The 25,310-nt window shown below is 40.7% G+C and overlaps 2 protein-coding genes across 2 annotated transcripts; one reads left to right on the top strand and one right to left on the bottom strand.

The window, feature by feature from the left end:
• Positions 1–3,253: 3,253 nt before the first annotated feature.
• On the bottom strand, positions 3,254–14,657 carry rassf9 (Ras association domain family member 9). Its single transcript, XM_058645694.1, has 2 exons — positions 14,515–14,657; positions 3,254–6,425 (listed from the first exon to the last, which is right to left on the bottom strand). Exons 1-2 carry the CDS (start codon positions 14,559–14,561, stop codon positions 5,156–5,158), a joined length of 1,317 nt encoding a protein of 438 aa, XP_058501677.1. The 5' UTR covers positions 14,562–14,657; the 3' UTR covers positions 3,254–5,155.
• Positions 14,658–16,860: 2,203 nt separating this feature from the next.
• Positions 16,861–22,578, top strand: nts (neurotensin). Its single transcript, XM_058646024.1, has 4 exons — positions 16,861–17,220; positions 18,075–18,136; positions 20,845–21,045; positions 22,104–22,578. Exons 1-4 carry the CDS (start codon positions 17,160–17,162, stop codon positions 22,245–22,247), a joined length of 468 nt encoding a protein of 155 aa, XP_058502007.1. The 5' UTR covers positions 16,861–17,159; the 3' UTR covers positions 22,248–22,578.
• The last annotated feature ends 2,732 nt before the right edge of the window (positions 22,579–25,310 follow it).

The raw sequence follows: 25,310 nt of genomic DNA, 5'->3' as shown, positions 1-25,310 counted from the left end.
TTTATATGTTGCACCATTTTCTTCAACAATTTTATTATGAAAGTGCAACCCCAAAAAAAACCCACTACTTCAGCATTAACATGGGGTAAAAACTAATAACAAAAAACGAGGGCTAAAGCTAACAGACAAACCACTCTTTTGAATAAAGCTAAAAAACAAAACCACTCTATCCAGGTTAAAAACTACTAGCAAAAACAAGGGCTAAAGCTAACAAACAAAACCACTGTTTCGAGGAAAGCTAACAAACAAAACCACTCCATTGAGGGAAAAATTTACTAGCAAAAACAAAAAACTACTAGCAAAAACAAGGGCTAAAGCTAACAAACAAAACCACTCTATTGAGGGAAAAACTACTAGCAAAAACAAGTGCTTGACAAAGTATCAAACAAAAGTACAAATATTGCTGAAGTGATGGCACGGGTATTATGCTGGTTCTCACGTACACAAGACACGACAAACTGCCCACAGGCAAAAAGGAGACACAGTCCATATATACACACACAGTAATGGGGAACAGGTGAAAGCAAGCAGGACGGGGAAGACAATCAGACTGGCAAGAAAAACACAAGGGCAAGGGGCAAGTTACCTGAAACGAAAACGAAAACGAGAGTGACATTTCAAAATAAAACAGGAAGCCACAAGACAATCTTGACACAAGACAACCGGCTTTCTTGGTCATGACACATTTCATTTTACAACCATTCAAATGCTGCCTTCACAACCACCAGGAGAACTTTGGAATGTTGACTGTGATTGCCTGTTCTAGACAACTAAACCACAGCCACCCACGCCTGACCATCCTTATAACACTGTAACAACCTGCAACAAATACTTAGACCTTTAGTCTTGAGCTGTGTGACGCATGTCTAAGGGACATTGCAATAAAACTTCCAACTCTCTGTCTCAAACTGTGGGGGTTACGGTTAGGGTTCCTCTCCTCTGGGTAAGACCAGACCTTGCTGCTACCTGGAGGCTGTTCAATGTGTTAATATCCATTCACTGTTGTTTCTTACTAATGTTGAAAGCCACCCAACTGGACAAACACACTATAGCCATAACAACTTTAATAACATAGCACAACAGTCTTATCTCACATGCTTCCTTCTGTGCAAAAAGATAAAACATGGGTCTAGAAATGGGTAAGAAATATTGCCAAGAACCGTCTCTTTGGAAAAAGAAAACATTTTCCAGCTTTATTATTTTTTTAAATCACCACCCTGCACATTTTCTGCACTGGACCTATAGCTGATATAGCTCATAAAAAATGATGGTTATCTCCAAGTGGCCAGTTGTTATGACTGGCAGGGCCGAGTGAAGACAGGTCTGCAGTCAACGTAATTGTCATTTTGGTCCACGTAATTATTGTTGTTGGCAAACGATGTGAGCAGCAACACGTGAGCTGCTAAGTCTTTGAATTGCTGATGTGTGGAAGAGGGAAGAGGTAAACAATATGCGAGTCGGTAACATAGCAGTAATAAAGACAGCAGGTTATTTTTATATTTTCCATTTGAATTCATGAAAACATAATGTTTTCTATGTAATAACAATAAACAATTCCATGGCTCTCTGAGTCTTTTGGTTTCCATTTCGAATTAAATCAGCAATGCGTCTATAATATATATATATAATTTATCTGGATTCATATGGAAATAGCTATTGATAGTGATTAGCAAAACTTGTTCATGGAAAAATGAATAATTCAGTGACAGATGTAATTTTAGGGGAACAGCTGTCACCAAGAGGTTGAATTTGATACGAATCCGACTGAGAGTGTGTCACTACCTCATACAACCAAAACACTACAACTACTCCTTTACAGACTTGTCTTTGAGGAAAAACCGAACCAGCTCACACCCCGACTCCCCTGCCCGACGGGCCTTTCAGCTGTGAGCAGCTCAAACCAGACATGTCCAAGGGAGCTGTAGCATCGTTCTCTTCTTCTTTGGTAGGAATGCGTCCTATTCCCTGTGTCCAGACTTGTACCGCCACCCGATGGTGAAGTCATATACTACAGGACCCAGACGCGCGAGTATACCAGGGTCCGTGATGTGCGCGGAAGTATACCAGGGCCTTCAGAGTCCACCTGGCACTCACCCAGCACCCCTCTGCTCCCCACCAACACTAAAACAGCTCAAATTTGCATTAGAATATGAATTCCATGAAATGCCCATTTGTTCCCTGTCAGTCTGCGCTTGCTGGAGAGTCACAGAATACTACAAGTACTGTCATAAACTCCTGCTCCATCAACAAGCATGGGGCTCCAGTGCAAGATTGCTCCCATTGTCAGATCTCTCGGCCTTTCATGCTTAGTGGGAGTCACTTGAAGCGGTGAAGGAGAAGGAGGAGGAGGAGGAAGAAGACGAGGGAGGGGCGGCTGAGCAATTAGTGTGTGAAACAGATATCCTCTGCTATTTCAGCAGCCAACCCCGCTCTGCCCCGAGCACAAAGTGTTAGTCTGTCAGCAGCACCTTGACTAGAAAGAGAGAGAGAGAGCTGTTTGTGTGTCTGACAACCATCTTGTCTGATTATATGGTGCAGTGATTGGAAGCGGGTTCTGAGGCCCTTTCTTTCTGGTGACTTAGTGCTTTAAGGAATCTATAAAACTCAGTTTGTTGCATTTGAGCAGATTTGCTCTTGAGCTTCTGGCAGTAACATCATCTGGAAGAGTGTGTTTGTGCAATGTTGCTTATTTAACATGTTGAAAGAGAAAGTTTTCGTGTGGTTGTGTGAGGTTTTATGACACACACACAGTCATACAGCTGACTCCACTGTTTCCTGCACTGATAACACAAAGTTGCCAAACAAGCACATGCTCAGTCCAGAGGTGAAGTCATTTTTTAGCCCACAAAAAAATGATTCTGCTGCTTCTCTGTATAGTGTATCAGTTTGTGAACATGAATGCTTCAGCCAGGCAACGACAATACATGTGCTTGTTTCACTTCAGATTTGAAATAATCAAAAAAATCTAAAAGTCACATTCAAAAAGTAGCTCACTTCTTAATTCATTTGATTTACATTCAATATACACTAGTAAGAGCTGCTTCACATTGTTAATATATAACCAAAAATGGTTTTAAATTGCAAATGATCCCTTTAACACTGATAATATCACTGACGACACGTTTGCACAAGCGCCTTTGTCACCAAAGAAAAAAAGCACTTAACTCACAGGATATTCTGGCCCTTTTATGGTTAAAATCAGTCTAGAAGTCCAGACAGGCATTTTGAGGCTTAGGTGTTAAAGGGTTCATACAAATTCAATTAAGAAAAATAAAATACTTTGACAGCCTTCATTTGAACTTGGATGTAGTGGTGGATCATCAAACTCTGCGCGCCGTTATGTAAAATTGCTGATTTTTTCTATGGACTTTGGTGTGGGGGAATGCGTTTTTTTTTACAAAGCAACAAAAACTTCATTAAGCAGTCAGAAAAGGCCGTCTCACTGTGAGAGTTTTATTTGTGTCCCCGCTGGCAGCCATGATTTCACTGACGTTTGCCTTCCAGACCACACACAGTACATTCAGCTGCATGGAGAATGCTGTCTGCTGCTGTATCAGGAACTTCTACAACCACTTTATTTCAGCACACTTCAACTCAACTTGGATAAACCTCAACGACACTATTACTTCATGTGACACTTGCAATGTTAGTGTTTATTATGAAAAGTCAAAATATACATTTTACTTCATCATAGTGTGTGTTTTTCAGCGTGTTTATACATATATATATATAGTCCAAATATTTACAGTATCTAAGTACTATTAATAATATCATTATTCTAGTGTGTTTGATCAGATTTGAATTTGAAAATACTTTTTTTTTTTTAAACTTTATTAATAAATAAATTCTCATTTCCTTTATCAAACAGACTTTGCAAATTTGGTCTCTTACAGAGTATTACAACGGAGGAATGCTATGGTTATACATTTCAACAGTTCACAATTTGTTTTAATATAAAACATTGTTAATAAAATAAAAAAAGTGTGTACAGAGAAGTGCAGCTTAAAAGAAAAAAAAAGGAAAAAAAAGCTTGATTTTAAGAGTGGCGCTAAACATACATTCATCATGTTCTAACATGATTTAACAGCAACCAAGTCTGGCACATGTTAAACATGTCTGTCAGAAGAACATAGTCTTTGCATCTTTGTTGGGGCAAAAAAAAAAAGTACAATTATATGCAGAGACGTGAAAACCATCAAACAGTAATAGACAGGACTTAGTGCAGCCATAGCTCCAGTTTGTGCCTTCCATGTAGCTGTATTACATCAGAGTCTCAGTGCTGAGCATCCTCCATTAAACTAAACATTCAACTTGTATTTCAAAGAGTTTTAGATCATTTACAAACCAAAAATGATTGCATTTTTTTTATAACACTGGGAAAACAAGGAGAAGTGTGTAGAATGTGGTGTTATCTATAGGGTTGAAGGCTCATATTGGAACCAACTGAATACCTTAAGGCTGGTGACCCGCCCAAGGCGTACCCCTCTTTTTGCCCTATGTCAGCTGGGATTGGCTCCAGCTCCCTGTGACCCTCATGTGGAGGATAAAGTAGAATACAATGAATGAATGAATGCCTTTTGCATGGCAATACAATCCAAAAACCTTTGTGGAAGCGGAACTGGTCTAAACAATAAATATTGTATTTATTTCTGTTGTTAGATTCCCCATATCTTGGACCTTTAAAAAAAACAAAAAACAGGGAAATTACATTGTTGTGATTCATAATGCTTCTGAGAACCCTCCCTGGTGGGCAAGAAAAAAAAACATAGACAATATAATAGTGTCATTGTTCTATCACCATTGTACTGTGTAATCAGTTTTACCATCATAATAACTCAATAACAAGAAGTTATCCATCCAGCTTTCAAATTCATTATCACAGAGATTCATAGTATTATGCAGAACAAAAGCAGGGAACTAATAAGAGAAGCAAAGACCAAAGAATACTTAGTATTCCTACTTGAAAACAAATTAAATTCGATGTTCCTTGGTTATTCAAACATTGTTTTAGCTGTTCCATTAAGCTTTTACCAAATTACTAACTTGTTTCATGAAATATCAAACCAGAGCAGAAATGTAAGTTCAAATGAAATGATGGGCACAAACTGGGGGCGACTGCACACAGAGCATTAAATGGCAGGGTCATGTGGGTTGTTCAAACGTCTGTATCCAGTGGGGGAGGAAAGTCCAGACATGGTGACAGCGAGTCTTGACTGTGTGTTGAGCTAATCCCAGTGTCTGAGTCTGTGTCTGCAATGTCTACGGGGGACAGGCTATGTTTGAGTTTCACTGTCTGTGAGACACAACACTGAGTCTCACAGTTCTGCAGCGACGGAGGACTGGACTTGTCGTCTGTGCTGTCCCTGATTTGCAGTGACCTGAGCTGGGCAGCCAGCTGCCAGCACTCCTGGTCCTTGGAGACCAGTGTAGTGTCAAAGAACTTGAGCTGCTTGTCTACCTCTGCGGCTTGGTTGTGCAGAGACACACCAGCAAAAAGGCTGTGTTGCAATTCATCCTGTAGCTTCTCAAGTTCGTCGGCGTAGAACTGCTGGTCTGTCTCGGAGCCAATCCAGGAAGCAGCTGCTGCACCTCCCTCGTAGCTCTCTTCGTGCTGGTCTAATGGGAAGCTAGCCGTCCTCAGCTCTATGTCAATGTCCCGAGTCAGCTGAAGGATGAGCTCCTGGTGTCTCTGAACCTGCAGGTCAAGCTGCTCAATTCCATCACGGGTGTACAGGTACTCCTGCCGCTGCTCCTCACCGTGCGCTGCCTCCAGACTCTGACCACAAGCCTGAGCCATTGCACTCTCACACTCGGCTTCTTTCTGTGCCTGTAGCTCAAACTCCTCAATCTCCATATCCAGCTCCCTCATGTGTTGGATCTGCTCCCGGATGGTGTGGTCCTGGTTGAGAATGAGCTGCACCATCCTTTGAATCTCCTCGGCGCCCGGGGGGCTTTTGCTCTCACTGTGAAGCTTTTCCAGCTTCCTGAAAGCTTTCTTCACCATGCGCTTTTGCTTCTCCACAGGCAGAGACTGGGGGTACTGCGCATGACCATGCTCCCACCGTTTCTGTTTGGCCCCCTTGGCTTTTGTAGCCCTCTTGTTGGGCTGAGGCACAAAATCACTGGTTTTAAAGAGGAGAAACTGGATAAAGGGTCGCTGGTCACCCCAGGCATACCAGAGCCTCAGGATCCTGGTGAGAGGAGGCAACGCTCTCTCAAAGCCCTTCCAACGCTCAACGAGACAGAAGTCTTTGGGTTCCCCATGCAGGAGCCGTTTGCTCTCGGGGACTGACTTGTGATCCTCGAGTAACGCCTGAATCAAATCTGCACAGGTTGTGTGCTTCGTTACACCACACACAACCTTTTCCTCATTGCAGACAGTAACCTGGATCTCCTTTCCTATGACAGGCTCGGCGTCTGTCGTCCTACAAGAAACACAGAAAAACGCACATCAGTGAATCAAACAGGTTATAATTAACCACAATAGACCATTTAAGTGTAGCATTTGCAAGTGGTAGTGTTTTAACTCTCACTGTCCCACTGTCAAGGCCGGTGAAACAAAGGGTAATAGTACAACACACTTAATGATAAAAGTGTCAGTTGTCAAAGTTCATTGTTGTGCTTTGAGTTTTGTGCCTTGAATGGTGTTTGACAGGTTAATCCGCCCATTTGAAGAATTGGATGACCATGTTTGTTCAATATCCTTTCTTTAGACCTTTCCATGAACTCATACATTTTCAGGTCCTCTGACGGAAAATGAAGGAATACAAACGGGGAATAATTAGCAACATATAATCCTCAGTCATACTCAAACCTGGGCACCCTTAGATTACATATCCAGCATATTAAGCCCATAGACCACCATGTTTACAAAAGTTACAGCCACAGTTTAAATGTCAACACACTTACAGTAAAGCCTCCACTCATGAAGGTCCTTTCATGAGTCAGAGTAATTTTTTTCTTCTTCGACAGATCCTACTTTGATGGTTTTCCATTAGGTCAATGGGCAGAAAACTATGTTCACTCATTCCGTGCTCCCGGTCTTGATTCTATTAGTCATCATCATCGGAGATGATCACTTAATGGTTTGGTTTTGAGCTATTTAACCCCAAGGCCCTCATTACCTTTTCATCTGGACCATAAAACTTGTTCAAGGATTGACCTCTGATGGGTCGATGATATCCATTTTTTATGTGCTTAATGGACCACCGGTAATATCCAAGCCCTAATATCCAGCCATCAAATGAGAGGCACTGGCAAAGCAGACATCCACAACAAGGACAAGTAATCAAATAAGTAGACAGCATTGCCAGACATTTCAATTTGATTTCATGAAACAAAAACAATGTGTCACGTTACCAAGTACACAAAAGATAACATATTAGCAGCATTCTGCAACCAGTGCCATTTATTAACACGATGCACTGCGGTAGAAAAACTGATACACAAAGAAAAGGAACTACAGACAAATCATCCATGTAAAATCATCCAACACTTCAGAGCAGATTGATTTTGTGGGGTTGAAGCCATGCACATTGTGTGTGGTTAAATATGGAGAGGCTTTAAGAGAGTGAGACTTGTTCACGTGGTGTCACATGAGTGAAAAGAAACCAAAAAGGCCAACTAAATTTTCTACAGTATGAAATAAAAAGTCCCCGCGACCCTCATGTGGAGGATAAAGCGGCAGAGGATGGATGGATGAAACAAAAAGTATTTAAGTGCACAAAACTGTAGTATATTTACCAAAAAATAAACAAACTTCAGTGATCAAAAATCAAATATTCTGGGTTTTTTTGTGCTATCAAAAGTTTCAGATCTGACCTTTGCATCATCCTCATCATCATAAGGGACACAAGTAAACATTCTCTCATTGGGTCACTGTTTACCTGCAGCAGTAAGTAGGCTATTATATTGTTTGTGTGTACTTATCAGAGTGGAATACCTAATAAAACTGCTTCAGTGTTTGCTGATTTTACACACTGATACTCGTGTGTTTTGGTTCCCACATGCCGTGAAAAACCCACACAACTGCAGCGTTGTGCAAACTGCAGGTGAATAACATCTGAGGAATGCGATACGTATGCAACAATGGATGAGGCTGGTTAATGGTTATAGAGACCCTTGGAGACAAGCGGGGCAAAGCAAATACCTGAGCTATGCGCAGGCCAAACAAATCCAGCACGCCTCTGGCATTCATAGACAACAGCCATGACGACTTTGACCTCAAGAGTTTCTAAATATCACCTTCCCAGGAAATCCTGCAAGTGCTACTGCTGCACAGGGGGAAAAAACTGCATGTTTGTACAGCTTACAGTAAAGCTGTCAATAGTGTTTGTGGAAAATGTCACACTGGCCATTTTTAAACAATCTGAAAAGTTCATCAGGGGAAAATGGTGGAAATTTGACTCATGGACACATGCAACCTCAGTTTTAAAAATGACTGAATGCTCACAAACCAAAGATGTTTTTTTCAAGCCGCTTTCTTCAAATAAGAAATTTCAATAAAGTCTTTAACTGAAGCTATTACTACTTTATTTCTTACACAGTGTAGAGGGAAATATCTTTATATACAGTGACTCAACTTTGGGTAATTATAAGTAGTAGTAGTTATGAGTAACAGCACAAGACTTTACATACATTTGCTGTATCTACCTAATGATGAAATACGTTGTTAAGCTCCATCTTTTCCTGCTTTAAACAATCTTCTTCCATCACTAAAATGCTGTGAGGTATTGTGAGAAGGTTGTGTTGCCATTCAATGCATGGGTGGAAGAATGGGTCAAAGCAGAACAGAGATCCAGATATGTATTTTTTTTTTTTTTTTAATGAACATTAACAATGGTCCCTTAGCATTTGAGAACGATGTATCAGTGGTCATATCTGAGCATACAGGTGAATAAACACGCTCTCCAGACAATTGGGTATTTCAGAGAGGGTGATCCAAGTCCCCAGCTGCACAGGAAGAGGGTACAGCGTACAACGCTGGGAAACACCTGCATTTGTTCCAGGCCAAAAAATCAGCAACGCTCACACAACATCCTGCCACCACATTTCAATGGACAGAGGGGAGGAAGGAGGCCAGTCAGCGTGGCCTGTGTTCAGCTCCACTCTAATGTGACCGAGGTGTTGACAAATTCATGGCTGTGTGCATTCAGCACATTTTAACAGATTGGAATGTAACCTTTGTAAGGTAGTGTAAAGTGACATACTTTCATATTCCACAAGGTTTCCATTGGTCATGATTCTCGATGATGAGCAGTATAATTAAGACACTGTAGCCACTCATATCATTAATTTCATGTACCTTTTCATTTGGACAGTGGATCATATTGTTTCTATGCCAAAAAAAAAATTTGCCTTAATTGTAATATAACCAGTTTCTCTCTTTGTTCTTCTATCTTAGGTAACGCTTGTTTTGTTTTAATTATTTTGCACCAACATTGCATTGCAATGCTCTATGTCTGGCCCGGAGGATGAATTTGTTAAAATTTCACGTTATGATTAGAATCCAAATGTGAAATACAATTTCTTTTTGTTCAGTTCCAGATACCTGTGACTAAATGTTTTGTGTCTTTGTAGATCCACTGTGATCTGCAAGTTGTAACATGTGGTGTAACAATGGTAAACTTAGGCACAATATTGTTGAAATTGCACATATTTTTTATAGCAATTTCAGTTGGATAAAAAGATATATCATAAAACACAGTGAAACATTTGGAGTCCTTATTGTTTATAGGTTATTATGCTCTTATGTTACTGGTCTGGCACACTTGAGATCAAACTGTGATGTATATGTGGCCCCCGGACTAAAACGAGTTTGAAACCCCTGGTCTAATTGGACCCTGAGGAACAAATAAATATTTTTAGATCATTTATTCATCCCTTTGGGGATCCAGTGGCATACAGTTACAAACAAAACTATACTTTACTATACTCTTTAATGAACAATGATTCTTTATATGAACATAACAACCACCTGTAGACAAATAAAAAGCCGCAGCTCTTTAAAAATGTTAGGAATTTCAAGTTCAGTAGACATTTTTAGAAGGTGTTTTCTTTCAGACGACAACATCAGTGGAACCTGGAAGCATAACAACTACTATTAGGGCTACTATTTTCTAAGATTATCAAGGTATCAGTCTTTGCAAGAGCCAAAAACCACTACTCCTCACTGCATGGCACGCACCACTGGGCTGATTACATCACAGCTAATACACATTCATGAGGGCTACCACTTTGGCTGCCATTTGATATTCATAGCATGAGGAGAAGCCGTGAAGCCAGGCGTGAGGAACGAGGACGCCCTCATAGGTCACAGCTTTGCCTCGTAAATGTGACATTTTGAGATGAACTCAACCCCTATGAATGTGCCAATAGCCGTACAGTATGATAATATGCAGTATGCTTGAAGGTGTCACACGACGGGATAAACCTTAACAGCTCACACACGAGTGAACCAGGAGCAACCTGAGCCAACCTGAGCCAACCTGCGCGACCTCAGCTCGAACTCACCGATGGCCGGCGAGAGTCATCAGACATGTGGGAGAAAACCGCATTGAAATTGCATTACTTTTAGTCCAAGTTCCTGCACAGGATGCTTACGCCGCTGCCACTCCACAGTGGAGGCATGGCTCTCTTCCATTCTAACAGTCATAATAATGGCCTTGCAGACATTAACAATCCCCTCTTGTGTCATTAATTTGCAAGCTACAAGTCACCACAGAGGACCGCACGCTGGCGGTTTGAGCAAGTCATAACAAATTATAGCTCTCCGGCAGTGTCTCAGTGTGCGCTGTGAGATCAATAGTGATATGATAAGGTGATGCAGATGTTTCCAGCAGGAACAACGGCACGGTAACACATCAGTAAATATATCCTGTAGCCTCAGCTGTCAACACGTTCTGTTTCTCTCACAGTGGAATGAACATTTTCATGACATCCTGTTTAGCCGGCTTTTGTTGATAAATTATAGGCTCACTCTCGCGACTGACAGTGGCACAATACAACAGCTATTTTGAAGTAATGTCATCATTATTTTCTTTATATTCCATGTGTTAATTGCGTATTCACTTTCAATGGCATTATATAAAAAAAAGATCAGCCATCAGAACCACAGGACCCTGTGTATAGATATGCTGTGTTCAAATGGGGTTGTTTACCTTGTTGATGAAAAGATGTGTCTGCTAATGTGCTGAACAAAACAAAGCTCATTCTTGTGTGGCATAAATAATTTTATCTATTGGTCTCCCAGCAAAATAAACAGTGAAAATGATTTTTCTTCACCATTTTAAAAGTACTGAAGAGGTCAAGCAAAAATTGTTAGCTGGGAATTATCTTCTGTAATATCTGTTTTTTGTCCTGTTCCTGTTTCAAAGTAAAAGCATTTGAATGTTTCAGTTCCCTGATTAAATATGTTGAGAGTGCTGGCATTTACTTGAGTATTTAAAAGTATGTTTTCAAACTCTATGTAAAACAGCAGAAGTTCCAGTGAGGTGAGCAGGAGACACGGACATGGACATGTTTACAGTGTTTTCTGCAGGGAAATGCAACACAGAAAGGGGGAGGGGACAGTAAAATGCTGGACACAAGACAGTTTTAGGGCTGTGCTTATCTCAGGGAGGATGAGGGATCGTGAGGAAATAACATCACTTTTCTGTGCGGTTGTGTTGATCTCTTGAATGATGACTCTTCAGATAGGCATCTGTGCGCAGAGACACAACCTTCCCTTCCTCTCTGAAAACACCCACCCCTGTTATTTTCCTCACCCCGCCCTCCCCTCGCCAAATAAGCCTTTGCTCAGTAAAAAATAGGCCACCGTCTCTCAGCTACAGGGATTACATGACGTACGTAAACAATAAGTTAAACGGCGTTAGTTTTCCATCACTGGGTTAATAGTGAATGTGGAAAATTGATTTTATATCACATGAGCAACTTGTAAAATGTCACCGTGTTGGCCAGCGTACAGTCCCAGTCATTTATTTTGATGATATTGTCGTGATTATAAATATCGTGATATTTCAATGTGCTGTTTTTTTTTGTGAAAATGTTAATGTAACGTTACAACACTTCAGTTCGTCTGTTTCCTCTTCATCCGTAAGCATTCAGAGGATGTACACAAACAAACGACACGTGTCTGTATTTTGTACACATAGTTCTGAAAGAAGGCCCCACTAAAGTTATTTTAAAAAATAGTGTTTTTAATGATTTCAGTATGTTTTAGAACATATTTCGACATATTCTATGGGGATTACCATTCCCATACTTTGAACACAGATGGTATCTTTGAAGCACGAGGGGTAACTGCATGCTGTTGCCTAATTTGTTGTCAGTAGCTAATGGCTCCTCTGCACACGACGCTGTCATGCAGTAATTAAGGCCCAAGCCCGTTCAGCCCTGTCACGTGTGTGTCATGTGCTTTTCACCACTGGACATCAGTTTGATGTGCAGGACCCCGAGCTATATGACGCACACTAACAGCATTTAAGAAAAATGTCATGTATAATCACCGGCAATTTGACATTTTGTTCTGAAGGCTTTTTGCTATTTGCGGCAGCCTTCATCTCCACATTTGGTTTATCATCTCATTGCATAGAGAAAAACATCCTCAGCGTCTCAGCGTGAGTGAAAGCCAGTCCTTGAAATCAAGCATTTGACGTATCTACAGATCTAAACACTGGAGGTAATTATAGGTGCTGAAACAATAATTACCACACAACATGAAAAAAAACACAAGACATGCTCTGGAGACAGCTTCAGTCAGACTGTTTGAAGTTAGATAAGTCATCTCTGTGCTCTGTCTAATGTGAAAATACATATACTGTATTACGCTGCTGGTGCCACTTTTATAGATTGGCACCAGCAGCACAAAAGCCTATTTTTCTGAACTTTATCCAAACTGTCCCCCCCCCCCCCCCCCCCCAGAGTCTGTTGGTTAATGGGAGTGTTTAATATGTAAAGCTAATGAAAATAATACTTCTTCATCCACAATTAAAGCCTTCCTGATCCTGCTCTTGGCAACGTGACTCCTGTCTGCAACCCTGAGGTATTTGATCGTGACCTAAATACTCCGAAAGGAAAAAAATCTAATTTTACCAACTCTGCAGTAACACACATATCACTTCTTCACACATGTACGTCAGTCTAAATATAATATCCCATCTTTTCAAACCCTGGGGCTAATCAAAAGATCACACAAGTCACTTAAACGTGGACATGACACAAGAATCCTGGTATAACCTTTGGGCACAATGCAAATCAGAGTCATCTAAGAGAATGACACTTCTGCACATCCACTGGGTTCAGTTTACAGCTTTCACAAAGAGCGATCGATCATCAGAGGCTTTGACTGATCATACAACTGTCTAGACAGTTATCCTATTTGTTGTTCTACGACAACAAAAATGTACAACTCCAGAATGAAAGAGGTAAAAGTCTTAATATGATATAGGACAATAGATGCAATAAAAAACTCCGCCTCGGAGACGGAGAGACCGCCTTGGTTTATCTGTCAAAAACTGCAATCCTGCACATTAGCGTGTTCACAACATGTGGATGAGACTCAGCAACTGTTTGCTAGAAATCCAGCCTACTGCAGCTTTAATGGGCCAGTGTGTAACATTAACTGGGATTTACTGGGAGAGGTTGAAAACCCATAAGTGTTTCAGATTAAAAACTTGTTTTGTTTTCCTATAGCTTTAGAATAAATGTATACATGCTTTAGGCGAGGGCCTTGCTTTACAGAGGCAGCCATTTTGCACCTTCATTGTTTCTACAGACAAAAGGAGCCAGAGCGTGATGCATTTTGAAGGAGAAGCTGACTACGCAAACAAAGAAGAACAACATCCTTTCTGGTATGCGAAGGTCACCATTGTGTGATTTATGCACACAGGAAAGACAAAGGGGGAGCAGATCCACTGTTTGTTACAGTCTATTGTCTCACCAATAGATGGAGCAATTCTTATATATATAATATTTTAAATGGCATTTGTATGACATAAAGCAAGGGATCATTAGGCTGATGTACAGTGGTTTGAAGTTCAACAGGAACAAAATAACTTTATATTGTCATTGGATTATTTTCTCTTTCCAGTCGGTGTCATTTCACTGTAACGTCATAGTAATGACAGAAGAAAAACAATCCATTCTGTAAATGTAAGTGTCCAAATACTCAATACAATATGGACTAACTTACTTATGTAATTACAATATGGATTTTAAACATGTTTACTTATGATTAACGTGATAATATAACAAACAGCCCATTACCAGGTTAAAAAACACTACATTTGTCTGACTATTGTACATTTTTAAAAAGGATGCTGATACAAAACTACTTTTACATTTAATCTAATCCGTCCCATACAGCGCAATCATTAATCCAGTGCGCACTGCGCTGTGCGTAATTCTCCCTCCTCCTCAAACCAAACGGAAAACCGAACTTGAGAGACACGCACACATACACGCGAGCGCGCGCTGAACAGGTTTTTAAAACGAATATCACTGTCATCAAAGTACCTGCTTTTCAGTCGAGCTTTCAGGAAGTTCCTTCCAAACGGAGCCATGACTCGGGAGCGCAAAAAGGAACGATCCGAAGAAAGTTACAGCCCGCGCATGGCAGAGGAGTGGACGTTGGACAGTGTAGTGTGCGGTGTGTTTGGGAAAAGTTGAGGGTGTCCCGACAGCAACTCTGTCCGCCGCCCCATCCGAGGATGGGAGGGAGGTGTTTTCCCACACGAGAGGCTGCTGAGGTTTTTTGGTGAAACTCTGCCCCCTTTCAACCACCAGAGCAGACAGGGATAAGTTAATGTTACATTGAATGGAAAATGAATCAGAGAAATATTTAACTGGATATAAGGGAGTGAACAATAACTCAATCATAATATATACCACCATGTAAATTTCTTTATGACAAAGGTTTAATATTTATGTATATAATGTTTACTTTTAATGCACACGATTGTCAAACTCAGAGTTTTCTTCATTTAATTATGGCAAATAATCTAGTGCATTGTCTATTCATTATATAAATAAATGTGTATATATACTTTATATACATTACATATTTTAATTATTTAATTTTCAATTTTCGCGAAGCAGAAATCTTTAATTTTTTCTGCAGGTTTGTTTTATGTTTTTATTTATTGTGATTACATTTTAGGGCATGTTGCCAGGGCAACCACACTTCAAAATACTTCAAGAATCATCACAACGTGATCCAACACCACGTGATAAAACCTCTCTGGGTTTTTTTTTTTTGAAAACTTGTTAGATTAGACTTGTTGGTTTGACTGTTGATTTTATTGGACTTTTTTTTCTAATGTTACACATGTTTTCATAGAGCACAGTGCTTCCAACTGAAATGTTTACTTAGATATTAACAACTATAATATATACTGTATGTGCCGTGATCTCCAGAGCAGAGGGAGTCTCACTCCTCGTGTGCTGTGACTGGAGTTTCTCTGTTCGTTGGCACAAAATCATGTTTAGTGTGTACATGTTGGTTCATGCAGGTTAGTGACAGTTAACTATGGTCAACATGTCACCACATTTTTAACCATGTGACCATGGAGTCAAATTAGGGTTTGTTTGAGTTTGTGAAACAATCTCATACCATGCAGCTGTATTAACTATAATCTTAATATGCTCCTGTAACATGGTTTAAAGCTCCAGTGTGGAGCGTCAGTCGCCCCCCTGTGGACCACATGTTCCATCTGCATGTTCATCTGATTACTGTGACCTCAACTCCTGCACTTTAAATGTCAAGCCAACTTTGCTCACTGTTATTAAACTACAGTGTTGGGTCTAAAACTTTTGTTTGTCCCCTCAATGATCTCGATTGTTTATATCATGACGTGCGCTGCTGACATCTTGGCCATGCTGGTCACCCTCGGGAAAGAGATTTCCATCTCAGTGGGTTTAATCTGGTTAAATAAAAGGTTAAATCAAAAATAAAATAAAATTATAGTTTGTAGCCTTATTCCAACGGTCTGAAGCCGTCTTGCTTTACCGGCACCATGTTGCTGTTATGCTTCTGCCTTTTCTCCATCCCGTTGTGTGCAGCGTGGGGGTGTCTCCACAGACACAGAACTGAACACTGAGATAGAGAGTTACACACATTTTGTTTGATTTAAACAAAGGTTTTAGATGTGATGCTGTCATGTTGTTGCTTAGTCACATTTCCCGACCTGTAAGAGCCTCTTACAACCCTACGTTGATGAAATAAAACACTCTTCATCGATGTTATAAAATATTGTTCACTGTGTGCAGATGCAACAAGTCTTTACACGGTGTCTGTACAAAATGCTAATGGTCTGTTGGTCTCACGTCTCCTGGTTTTATTAGATCTGCAATAACAATACATTTTACACTTTACCTCTGTCACATTACTTATCATTTCCTTTCAAACCAAGTCTTTTATCCCTTCTACAGTTACTTTTTGGTAGTTTGGAGTGGTAAACATTTGTTTTCTGTGTACAGGATATGATGTACCACATGAATTGAAGTTCATTTGGAAAATGGAATATAAACAAAGAGCGAGTCTCTGCCATGTGCACCTGCCCACCTTCACACCCTCGATCCTCTCCCAAGTAGATGAGAGCGAAATAACCGAAATCACCAGAACCTTGACGTAAAACAAACGTTCTCACCACCGCGTGATGTAAAAGTGACGTCGGATGGAGGCACAGTGACAGGAGGGGAAGTCAGTATGAGGAGAGCAATGATGGATGGATGGATGGATGGAGGGGGGCTGAGTTAGAGGATGAGTAGGTGGGGGTAGGGATGAGAAGGTGGGAGTGGAGGGTGGTGTGGGATCGTCTGACATCACATTGCCTCTTATAAACTGAGGGAATGGAGCCCACTGCACTTCACATCCAACCAGAAAACCGACTGCAAGTGCAGACGAAGCCCTGTGTGCAGCTGGAAGAGGAAAAGAGAAAAGAACGAAGCAGAGGAAGCAGCAGCAGCAGCAGCAGCAGCAGCAGCAGCATCACCACAAAGTCTCTCCTCAGACACTTTTAGCCCTCACTGTCTGACCTTTCACCTTATGGACTAGTGTCTTCCTCAGGTGAATTCTTCACTGTGGGATCTTTTTTTTTCCTCCTTCTTTTTTTGGTTTGTTTTTGTTCCTCCTCATCCTCCTCCTCCTCCTCCTCGTCAACATGCAGGCACAGCTGGCGTGTATGCTTCTCCTCTTTTTCACATGCGGTGGACTTTGTACAGGTAAGCCCCGGGGCTCTCCGGACAAATGTACTTTTATGGTTTTATTATTCATAATTAGCTTCATCCATACACGTTAAAAGAGCAGCTAAGAAGCCACAATGTTCACACAAAGAATGAGTCAAACACCTGCGCCCCAAAATCCTGTATGCAACAGGTGTAAATCAATTACACTGTCATATCTGGCAAAAATAATCCCATAATGTGATTTTCTTTCACCATAACCTGCAGCTTTTCATCACATAAAAGTACTTTCTTTTACATTTATTTGTATACGTCTTGTAATTATCTTCCTTCAACTTTCCTCTTTAAATCAGCCTTTAAAAATAGACACAAATAGCAATATTGCTCATTATTAATGAAGGAAATCAGCTTATTTTAACGTGAAATACATCCCTGAGAATAAGATTGCATTACAGGTTGTAATATATGGTATATAATAAAGAATTCGGATTCATCTGAATATACTTTCCCACTGGAGAACATGTTTTGTAGCCTGTATTTAAATAGGAAGCTTTATTTATGTGGCGTTTAGGTTGTGTGCCACCTGTTGAGCTGCAGGCTGCTGGGATTCAATTTAAATGACATTAAATTCTTCACTTCAACTCACAGAGGTAATGAAAAGAGTCTAATGCCAGTTTATACATCAAATAAATCACTAAAGATTATTGTGTACGTTCTGTTTCCTCCACTGCCTCTTCACTCCGCTCCCCTCTGCAATACGATTGTACCTCCAGATTAATGCATTGAATCCTGTATGATGTATGTAACAGGACTTACTTTCCGACGTGCAATGACAATAAAGGCGTTCTGATATTTGCAAACCGACAGAACGGACGTGTCTCTTCTTTCCACAGACATGGACCAGGAGCAGCAGGCGCTGGAGGACGAGCTGCTCAGCAGCCTCTTCACTTCTAAGGTACATGAGACGCTTTTCTCTGCACCTGTAGCATCAGACAGAGACATGGCGTCCAACGAGCTTTCAACCCACTGCCCGGATCACTTACAGTCCAACGGCTCAATCCTCACACCTGACTTCACACAGGTGGTCTTTCATGAAACGTGGGCTCCATGCGTCAGTGTCCATATCAGAACAGGCTTCTTTTGTGCAACCCGGAGGCCTTGTTTGATATTTTATTTATTTTTTTTAAATCAAGCTTTTATTTCAATATTCCCCGTGTGCTTCGATCAATACATGGAGAAACATGACAACCTCGGACCCCCAAATTCAAACTGTTTTATATTCTGAGAAGTTAAATTGCGTTTAAGATAAGATAAGATTTTGACTGTGTTGAAGAAAATAACTGAAAAAATTTAATAATTTAACTTAATATTGACATCACAAGTAATTTGCTATTAGAATGCCACTACACGTTCAAATTGTGATTTTGATTTGAATGTTTTCTTAAAAAGAGGTGACATAAATATGACGGAGGGCATGTTGTACCTTCACCTGTAGCTTTTATAAAGCTGTGGGAGTGTGGGAGCGACGAGAGGAGAGGCAGACATGACAACACTATAACCCCACACACATCTCTTTCCTCCCTTCCTCCCTCGACCTCCCACTCTCTCTCTCCCTCTTTCTCTCTGAGATAAACCACCGAGGTGATCATACGGAGCTGTGACAGCGGCAAACGAGTGGTGTGATTCACTGCTGCTGAGGCTCTGAGGTTGCTCAGGCGTAAATGATTGTGATAATCACTTCCTGGGTGTGTAGTGCTCGTGAGGTTGAGGTTGTTAGGCCAGCAAAGGTGGAAGATTCTTCTTAAGATAAGATGAGATGAGATAGACAGCAAAGATAAAGTCATGTATTGCAAAATCTCACTATTGATGTGAGACATACAACAAAAATAAGTTTACAGGCTTAATTTATTTACAGCTTTAATTTATTTTGCTTAAATGTGTTCTCCAATTATAAAAATACTCTATTATGAATGCATTGTAAATCACTCCTTTATACATATTAATACTAATTTGTAAAATATGGAAAATAAGTATTAACGAATGATAGAACAGAATAAAAGAAATCTATTATACTAGTGAAGAGTGTGCTCTCTGTACTGACCTAAAAACAAACAGTAGAAAACAGTGAATTTCAGAAACTTCACAAAAACTGTTCCTTTATTATTATAAAGGAACAGTGCATGAAATAAAAACAAAATGATTTGGTTTCCAGTGACCGCTGTTTCTAAACTGGAGCTTATTCGTTTAAAACACCTGGGACTGTATGAACACTGGGCCCCACATAACCACACTTGATGTGACCTTTCTGAATAATTGCACGCACTTACACCTTTAAACGCACTCTTTAAACGTATTTATAAGTACCCGGAATCATCAATACATGAATGCTTTCTAAATATCAGTAGCTGCCTCTGTGTTTGGTCTCTGTTGTGCTGTTTATTTGATGTCACTATAACCTTTATTACATGTTTCCCGTGGGAAACAGAAGAAGCCAATATTCTGCATAGCTTCTGTCCTCACCGCGTCCATGGAGACAGTTTCCCTCCGCTGCTCATAAATGATGCAAGCGTCTTGGAGGGGTGCTTGTGGCCGTTTACAATAACTTAGAGGCAACAATTTCCTCTTGGCCTCTGAATCTTTCCATCATCCTCGGTGACATGCAGAGGTCTCTCCCTCGGGGACCTTTTTCATCTTAAAGCACTCAAAGTAGATTACAATAGAGGCAGGCGGCGGCTAGATGAGGTTAGATGAGACATCAATATCACCTTGTGTGTCTAGTGCCGAAGAACGGTCAAGAAATGGCACCGATATTTCACGACTGCCGCCTTCACGTGAATCAGTGTGTGTGTGTGTGTGTGTCGGTGATTTCGTTCTACAGCAGCATCTTTGATTTCTTTAAAGGAAGTTTTACTGCTTCAACGGTGCAAAGTTTTGTATGTGAAATGTATAGTATTAATGGAATTTTCATGTGACATAACAATATATGGAAACTCTGTTTGTGTTTTGAGCCTCACATGGGTCAGAACTTCTGACTTGCAGTACCCATTTTGAACACTAATGGCCGCAGTTTTACATATTTTCAATTAATATTCCCCTGTGAAATGTGTCCACTATTAATGCAGTGTTAAAATATTCCTATTCCATATTCATTATTACACAAAACATTAGGGTCTTTTTGAATAAATACACCTCAGTTAAAAGAAAAAAATGCTGATTAACATGGCGTATTACTTTAAAACCTTTAAAATGGCACACAAACCATAAGATTCAATCAGCATCCCTGATTAATTGAGATTTACACCAAAAACACAGTGAATAAGCTGTGAGGTTTAGATTGTGTTAACTGTAACTGTGTCCTCCATCTATAAGTCAAAACAGTACATTCATTTCCATTTACAGGAACATGAATGAGTGTAGATGAATGAATACATTTGAGAAAGTAAATTGTTTTCACAATATTGTCACGACTATTATGTTATTGTTTCTTGTTTAAAAAAAAAAAATCTTTCTGTGGTTCCTCTCCCTCTGGACACAAATCGCTTGAAATGTGTCACAGTCAGCAGCCTCTGCCACTCCACTCACTTCCCGAATTCAATTTAAAATGTAGTCCTTTTTTTCCTCCTCACTGCCTCCTTCCCTCCTTGCCTTGTTCCCTCCTTGCAGATGAAACAGAATAAGCAGAGTGCCCCCTATTGGCGCGTGTCGCTGGCCAACCTGTGCAGGATTCTGAGCGGCCTGAGGCAGGAGACGTGGAGCGGTGAGGAGCAGGAGGAAGGCGAGGTGAGGGGCGGGAGCCTGCAGCTGCTGGAGGAGCTGTACAGCCTGCAACACATCTGCAGACTGCTGCAGAGCCGGGAGGAGAGGGTGAGACACACACACACACACACACACACACACACACTCTCATATTTCTATTCATTTTAAGACATGCATTGACTCCCCAAGGCTTTACACCAAACCTTAACCATAATCAGTTTAGGCCCACAATTATGTTTATGTCAGTAGTCTATATATATATATACATATACATATCATATATATACATATACATATATATATATATATATATATATATATATATATATATATATATACATATATATATATATATGTTTTGGCCATCATTTGTCCTCGCCCCCTGTATTAGATACTGCTCTAAAGGTTGGTAAGACTCTCATTTGAGTTATATATACTGTATTTCAACAGAAGCAATATTCAGTGAGCACATCTTCCGCTGCGTCTTTTTCAAAACATCTCGACTAAATCAACTTTGTTATTTGGCAGTCGCGTATTTCTCATCTTGCCCACAGGGCTTTTAAAAAATTAGAGATCATTGTGCAAATGCACTGATTCAATAAGAGGTTGATTTGTGCAATAGTAACAGACGAGTTTAGTTTTCCAAGAAAGCAAAACACACACACACACACACAGCCTAACCAAAGCCTATAATCATAACCCTTACCTTAACCTAATCCCGATTTAAATCTTGGCCCTAAACTTGCCCAGTTCCTCAGAAATGAGGTTCTGCCTCATTAGGACCAGGTTTTACTGGCCCTGACATGGTCATAGGTCCGAATGAGAGAACAAATACAAGTACACACATACATTGCTGTAAACACACCTCATTAAACCTCCTCCTCGTCTTTCCCTCCCTCCCTCTCGCCCCCCCCGTCGTGTCCCCTTTACTCTCAGCTCGTCGGAGCTTCCCCATTTTCTCTCTTTAATCCGTACACCGTGGCAGCAGATCAGCACCTGTTTTGCCATGCATGGAAGCGCAGAGCTCATTTAATAACAGCCGTCGCCGCCGTAGCCGCCCATTACCCTGCCACTCAGTGACAGAACATGTGCTTGCCTGACGTTTCCCCTTTGTCTTGTGACACTCACCCGTCACCCCCGTCTCCCTCTGTCTCTGACACTAACAGCTACTCCAAGACCCCGTCGAATATTTAGAGGAGAACAGTGACACTCCACTGAAGCGAAAATCACCCTACATCCTGAAGAGGCAAGCGGCGCACAGCACCAAATCCCGGAGGCCATACATCTTGAAACGAAGTACAGTTTACTGACAACCCTCCCCGAGGCCAAGGTCACGCGTAAGGGACCAGAACATATGCTGTACTTTCTGTGAGGCTGTGATTCTGTTTCTTTGCTCTCCTTTCTTGTAGCCGCAATATTTTTTCTTTTCTTCTCCTCACTGTTGTTTTTAATTTAGTCCGACCCTTCGATTGTGTGTGTGTCCAGCAACGAGGCCTGCCTGTATTCCTCTTCAAATATAGGTCCTGAAAATAAAGTCCTGAGCATCAAATAAACTGCGTAATTCTCAGAATCTATATTTATTTACTCTATTTCTTCACTGTGTACAAAGTGGATTTCAGGATATCATTAAATGACTCATGATACAAAATTGTTGTTCAGCGTTTTACTTAATCTGAACCGTCATCACCAACTATAGATATTTGGAGATATTTAGGTTGTCTTCTCCTCACACAGTAAAGCTGATGGATTCTTTTATGTTGGCGTGTTGAATTCAATGTGTAGTTTGGATTAAAAATAAATGAATTCAGAAATACCACGGCAAATGTACTATGTGTATGGAAATGTCAGGGATAATTGCAAATTTACATCAGCAAATGAAGGCTGTCAGGGGTCACATGGGAAAATGTATGTTCTTTAAAAGAAGAAGAGGAAACTGTTTGTGTTCATGTGGTCATGCACTCATTTGCATCCCACTTACACAAGCTCATAAGTGAGTATAAATCTGCCCAACAACATACCAACTGCAACGCTTGCCCCTCTCTACACTGAGGGCAGCTGTAGATCATCCTCTCATCCTGTCTTTCCCGGTGGTTTGTTAATACAGTTCATACAGTAGCTGTGTCCACAGGAAAGTCACTCCTGGTCTCGACGCCTGCTCAGTTTGACTAAATGTCGTGGAGTTTGAGGTCAGAATAAAGAGGAAGTGTCGATTTTGTCTGCCCAGCATCTTTTCCTGCAAGGTCTTGACAGAAGAAGAGTTGATACGAGCCTCACGGTGATGCTGAACACTACCGATGTAGTAATGATTTCTCGGTGTTAACATTCCACACATGGCACCTTTAATATCACTGGGTCAGCGTGCGCCCTGGTTAATATGGACTTCGCTTTTCAAAAGGGCACGCGATGCATTTCAACTTCAGCAGATGAAACCGACTTTGACTGAGCGGAATGAGAGTCTTGGCCTTAATAAATGGCAGTTTTTATCTGCAAATCAAAGAGCTTCGGTGTCCTCCTTTGAAACGTGGCTCTCGTCAAAACCTTCACGGCCAAAGACCTTGGATGGAGAGCGTCGGTCTGCTTAGAAAGAGCTCCATAGAAAGTCAGCCGCTGTGGGTAAAACCATCTTTTTCATGAGAGTCGTACTTCTGCTTTACTCTGCTTTACTTACAGGTTTGACCAAGTACAGAGTTTAATTACTGCACAGAACACCAGCCATGGACGCATGCTCTTACTGAAAACATGACACAAGGTAAAACATTTAACAAAAGAGCTCAGCTTGTAAAGTATAATTTGTCATATGCTTGTCCTTGGTACAAGGGATTTCAGTGAGCATGAGCCTCATCGTGTTGTTTTTGTGGCACATGTGAAGGCTATAGATCTTGAAACTGCAATAAAAGGTCTTTTTGCGTTGAAAACCACTGACAAATTTGAAAATTACCTTCACCTCCATTTCATTGGTTTGACAACAGACGGCTCAAAAACAGCAGTGGAAACTCAATCTTTGAGTGCCTTTGTTTGGATATACCATAGCAGAATTAAACCTTTGCTATGAAAAGGGTCTTTCTCAAAGAGCTGGTTACCTTCTCATGATTATAGAGCAAAAATGAAAGATGACACAGAGGTGCAGCAGGAGACGGGTGAAAGGATTCAGGTCATTGAGTGTCAACACACTGCAATGGCGTCTCATTTAGCTCTGCCTTCATACTATAAACATTAAGACCCTAAGAGGATCAGAATCATTGCTAGCCACCAAACAGGTACATACGGTATCATTCCAGTCATAAGCACAAAGCAGTGTTTAAACTGAACCTCAGCCAATTCCATTCCATGAATCACACTATTCATGGAATGGAAATGTATTTATTTCGAATGTGTAAAAAAGACAGAAAGACATTCATGGTCAGCAGAAGAAGAGAGTGAGAAACTCAGTATGAATCTTGTCATATAGGTATAGCCTCCATTACTATGCCTCTCATGTCAGGCACCACCAAATGGTATATGTGCCTGTCACAGGCAGTGGGGGGCAGTGTTGTTTCACTAGTCTGACGTCTTCATGTACATTGTTGATGACTGCAACTGTTGCAGGGACACAGTCTACTGTATGTGTGCATGCAGGCAAATCCTCTTAGAGACTGAATCAAGTAGACAACAAGGAATCAGTTCCAAAGAGAAGCTCCTCCAACATCAAAGCATCTCTGGATTTCTTTGTTTTCTCTGGTCCAGAATTCTAATTATTGGCTTCACAAGTGCTTGTTAGTCTCTCTAGAAGAGAAGCAGTGACAACGCAGTTGTATAATGATGGGCTTTGGACTGTGAAGACAAGTGGTTTAAAGTAATCGTCCAGGTGTTTGAAATGTTCGACGAGGTATTGATACAAAATCAGTGGAACACGGGAGCTGTTGGTCTACCTCTGCCTCCTTTGGTAACGCCAAAGTCACAAAATACACATTTGAACTCATTAATAGAGGCACCAGTGGATCAACAGCTCTTGTGTGCCGTTATGTAATATTTTTCATTTCGTCTTAGGACCTTGATGCAGGATAGTGAGCAGTTTACAAGTGATGCAAACTTATAAAAAAAATTAGTTAAATTGGATAATAAGCAAACAGCCATGTTTTGAGGGACAGCAAACGTCTGTGTCTTCTAATATTACGTAACGTCTTTCGGTGCCGCAAAGGGACCTTAAAAAAAAGGGACAAAAAGAGTTTGACGAAAGACGCAAAATAAATGTGTCAGTTCATAACAATATTATTAGACGCTGACATTTGCGGACGACTCTCCGTATTTGTTTAACAAGTTTAATTACAGTGAGCATCTCAACTGTGTGTTTAAAACACAAAGGATGTCAGTGAAAAGGTCAGTGTAATCTGCTG

Source organism: Solea solea, chromosome 12 (assembly GCF_958295425.1).
Source record: "Solea solea chromosome 12, fSolSol10.1, whole genome shotgun sequence".
In the NCBI taxonomy this organism is placed as follows: Eukaryota; Metazoa; Chordata; class Actinopteri; order Pleuronectiformes; family Soleidae; genus Solea; species Solea solea.
The sequence above is the reverse complement of the archived record's forward strand: the minus strand, read 5'-3'. Positions and strand labels throughout refer to the sequence as shown.